Source organism: Corvus brachyrhynchos, unplaced genomic scaffold (assembly GCF_000691975.1).
Source record: "Corvus brachyrhynchos isolate BGI_N302 unplaced genomic scaffold, ASM69197v1 scaffold787, whole genome shotgun sequence".
Lineage (NCBI taxonomy): Eukaryota > Metazoa > Chordata > Aves > Passeriformes > Corvidae > Corvus > Corvus brachyrhynchos.
The window spans coordinates 188,990-192,685 of record NW_008239142.1 but is presented as its reverse complement, the minus strand read 5'-3'; the positions used below and the strand labels follow the sequence as shown (position 1 = coordinate 192,685).

Below are 3,696 nucleotides of genomic sequence, written 5' to 3'. Positions count from 1 at the left end.
GAGGCAGCGTGAATTTGGGAGGGAATGTGGGAGGGAATTCGGGAGGGAATTCGGGAGGGAATTCGGGAGGGAATTCGGGAGGAAGGGTTGGGCATAACCCCCATGCAGGACCCTGAGGCAGCGGGAATTTGGGAGGGAATTTGGGAGGGAATTCGGGAGGGAATCCGGGAGGGAATCCGGGAGGGAATTCGGGAGGGAATTCGGGAGGAAGGGTTGGGCACGAGCCCCATGCAGGACCCTGAGGCAGCGGGAATTTGGGAGGGAATTTGGGAGGAAGGGTTGGGCACGAGCCCCACAGGAAATCCTGGATCAGCTGAGCTGGAGGGGATTCGGAAGGGAAATTGGGATGGAATTCGGGAGGAAGGGTTGGGCATGAACCCCATGCAGGACCCTAAGCCAGCGGGAATTTGGGATGGAATTTGGGAGGGAATTCGGGAGGGAATTCGGGAGGGAATTCGGGAGGAAGGGTTGGGCATGAGCCCCATGCAGGACCCTGAGCCAGTGGCACGAGATCCTGGATCAGCTGAGCTGGAGGGAATTCAGAAGAGGATTTCAGAGGGAATTTGGGAGGAAATTCAGGAGGGAATTCGGGAGGGAATTCGGGAGGAAGGGCTGGACATGAGCCCCACACGAGATCCTGGATCAGCTGAGCTGGAGGGAATTCAGAAGAGGATTTCAGAGGGAATTTGGGAGGAAATTCAGGAGGGAATTCGGGAGGGAATTCGGGAGGAAGGGCTGGACATGAGCCCCACACGAGATCCTGGATCAGCTGAGCTGGAGGGAATTCGGGAGGGAATTCAGGAGGGGATTTCGGGAGGAAATTCAGAGCCCCACACGGGAGGGAATTCGGGAGGGAATTCGGGAGGGAATCAATTGGGAATGTGGGGGGGAACCCCTCGGGAATTACCCGCGAGGTCATGAAGAGCAGCTTGGTCTCCATGTCGGGGGTGAGCCGGCACGCCAGGAATTTGCGGGAAGTCCGGGACTGCAGGAGCTGCAGGACACCTGGGCAGGGACCGGGATTTTGGTTGGAAAAGGGCTCAAACACATCCGGATGAGGTTTTTAGGGATCACTAACGAGGAATTTCCCTAAGCACCACCCGAGGTGTTTAAGGGGGGGATTTAACAGGGCCCCAAAAGGGGTGGGAACATCTCAAAGCCCCATTTCCCTGGAATTGCTGCATCCAGAAGCCGCTGTGAAGCCTCTGGAGAAGGGAATAATTTATGGGAATATTATTAATGTGAATAAAACTGGAAAATCCATCGCTCTTCCCACGGCACGAGGTTACTGGGAGGAATTAAATCCCGTGGAAGTGCCACTTGCTGCAGCTCCTGGAATTCCTGCTTTTTACGGAGCTTCTCCGTCACCTCCTAACTCAGCTAATTAAAGGAAGCAACTCTCATTATCCTGAAATTCCGGACTAGTTTGGCTTGGAATCACCCAGTCCGTGCACAGGGACAATTCCCACGGGATCAGGTTGTTCCAACCCGGCTTGGGAACAATTCCAGGGAGGAGAAACTATTCAAGTGTGGAGCCCAGAACAAGCAGCACCATTTCAGCATCCCACGAGCTTTTCCGGGATGGTTTCAATCCCGGATGGCTCCGAAGCCTCTGCAGCACTGAAAAATCCTTGGAAAACTGTGCTGGGTGAGCTCAGGGAATGTCCAAGCCCGGTACCTGTGAACTGGGAGCTGAGCACCTGCGGGTTGTGCAGGATGTCCTTCCAGAGCTGCTCGAACTCCGGGAGCCGCGCCACGTTCTGGAGCAGCCGCACCAGGTCCCGGCCGATCATGAAACAATCCATGAACTGGGAAAAGGAAAAAAGAGGGGAGAGGAATTCCCAGTCAGCTGCTGGGCCGGGGGATGGGAGGAACAGGGAGTTCTCCACCACGCCGGCGGCTCTGGGCACGGCTCGCTCCGGGCCCTGGCATCCCGCCCCGCTGGAAGGAGCAGGTTGGGATCAGGGGACGGGCAGGGAAGGCCGGGAGCTGTTCCGGAATGTTCTCCCTCTCAAAGCAAACAATCCCATAAATCTGCCACTTCCCACCCAGGATTGCAGCCGGGCCTGGAGCTGGCTCCTGGCAGGGCGGGGGGTGGGGGAGGATTGGGAATGTGAGGGTTTGGGACAAATCCCGGCTCTGGGGGGGTTCTCCTGCTCCATCCGAATGTGGCCTGGAGCTGCTGCCGTGCCCTCATCCCAAACTGCCTTGCCCAGGGAGGGATCCCCAGGGAAACAGGATCCCATCCCGGGCACTCCCCCATTCCCAGAGCAGGGAGATGCAGGATCCCATTCCCATTCCCAATCCACTCCCCCGTTCCCGGTGCAGGGAGATGCAGGATCCCATTCCTGATCCCATTCCCAATCCACTCCCCCGTTCCTACAGGAGGGAGATGCAGAATTCCAATCCCATTCCCAATCCACTCCCCCGTTCCTGGTGCAGGGAGATGCAGGATCCCATTCCTGATCCCATTCCTGGGCACTCCCCATTCCCAGAGCAGGGACACGCAGAACTCCATTCCCAATCCCATTCCCATTCCCATTCCCAATCCACTCACCCGCCCCAGAGCAGGGAGATGCAGGATCCCATTCCCATTCCCAATCCCATACTCATTCCCAACCACAATCCCATTCCCAATCCACTCAGGGACACTCCATTCCCATTCCCATCCCCATCCCCATCCCCATCACTATCTCCATTCCCAATCCCATCCCCATCTCCATTCCCATTCCCATTCTCGTTCCCAATCCCATCCCCATTCCCATTCCCGATCCACTCATGCACTCCCGGAGAAGGGACACGCAGAACTCCATTCCCATTCCCATTCCTAATACCATCCCCATCCCCATTCCCATTCTCATCCATCCCTATCTCTCCATTTCCGATCCCAATCCCATTCCCATTCCCGATCCACTCACCCGCTCCCGGAGCAGGGACACGCAGAACTTCATTCCCATTCCCAATCCCATTCCCAATCCCATTCCCGATCCCGATCCACTCACCCGCTCCCGGAGCAGGGACACGCAGAACTCCACCCACTCCACACCCCAGTCCCGACCCCATTCCCGATCCCATTCCCGATCCCATTCCCGATCCACTCACCCGCTCCCGGAGCAGGGACACGGAGAACTCCATTCCCAATCCAAATCCCAATCCCATTCCCAATCCCGATCCACTCACCCGCTCCCGGAGCAGGGACACGCAGAACTGCATTCCCAATCCCAATCCCGATCCCGATCCACTCACCCGCTCCCAGAGCAGGGACACGCAGAACTCCATTCCCATTCCCATTCCTAATACCATCCCCATCCCCATTCCCATTCTCATCCCCATCCCTATCTCCATTTCTGATCCCAATCCCATTCCCATTCCCGATCCACTCACCCGCTCCCGGAGCAGGGACACGCAGAACTCCATTCCCATTCCCAATCCCATTCCCAATCCCATTCCCGACATCCCCAACCCCATCCCCGACCCCGATCCACTCACCCGCTCCCGGAGCAGGGACACGCAGAACTCCACCTCCTTCTGGCGCAGCGCCTGCAGCGCGGCCGAGCCGTGGTGATCCACGATGAGCCGCAGGAAGGTGTAAACGGCCATGGCCACCAGCAGGCTGCTCTTGAGCACCCACTCCCTGCAACCCCGAATGCGCCCCGAGGCAGCCCCGAATCCGCCCCCACTCCATCCCCAATCAGC

General features: G+C 57.8%; 1 protein-coding gene across 1 annotated transcript in view; it reads right to left on the bottom strand.

Annotated features, from left to right (window-relative positions):
- INTS3 (integrator complex subunit 3) overlaps nucleotides 1-3,696 on the bottom strand; it is a 44,214-nt gene that overhangs the window by 19,128 nt on the left and 21,390 nt on the right. The window contains exons 12-14 of the mRNA XM_017740045.1: nucleotides 3,490-3,634; nucleotides 1,679-1,808; nucleotides 493-1,005 (exon numbers count right to left, since the gene is read on the bottom strand). Of these exons, the coding sequence (XP_017595534.1) occupies nucleotides 493-1,005; nucleotides 1,679-1,808; nucleotides 3,490-3,634 (788 nt within the window). The remainder of the gene's footprint in view (nucleotides 1-492; nucleotides 1,006-1,678; nucleotides 1,809-3,489; nucleotides 3,635-3,696) is intronic.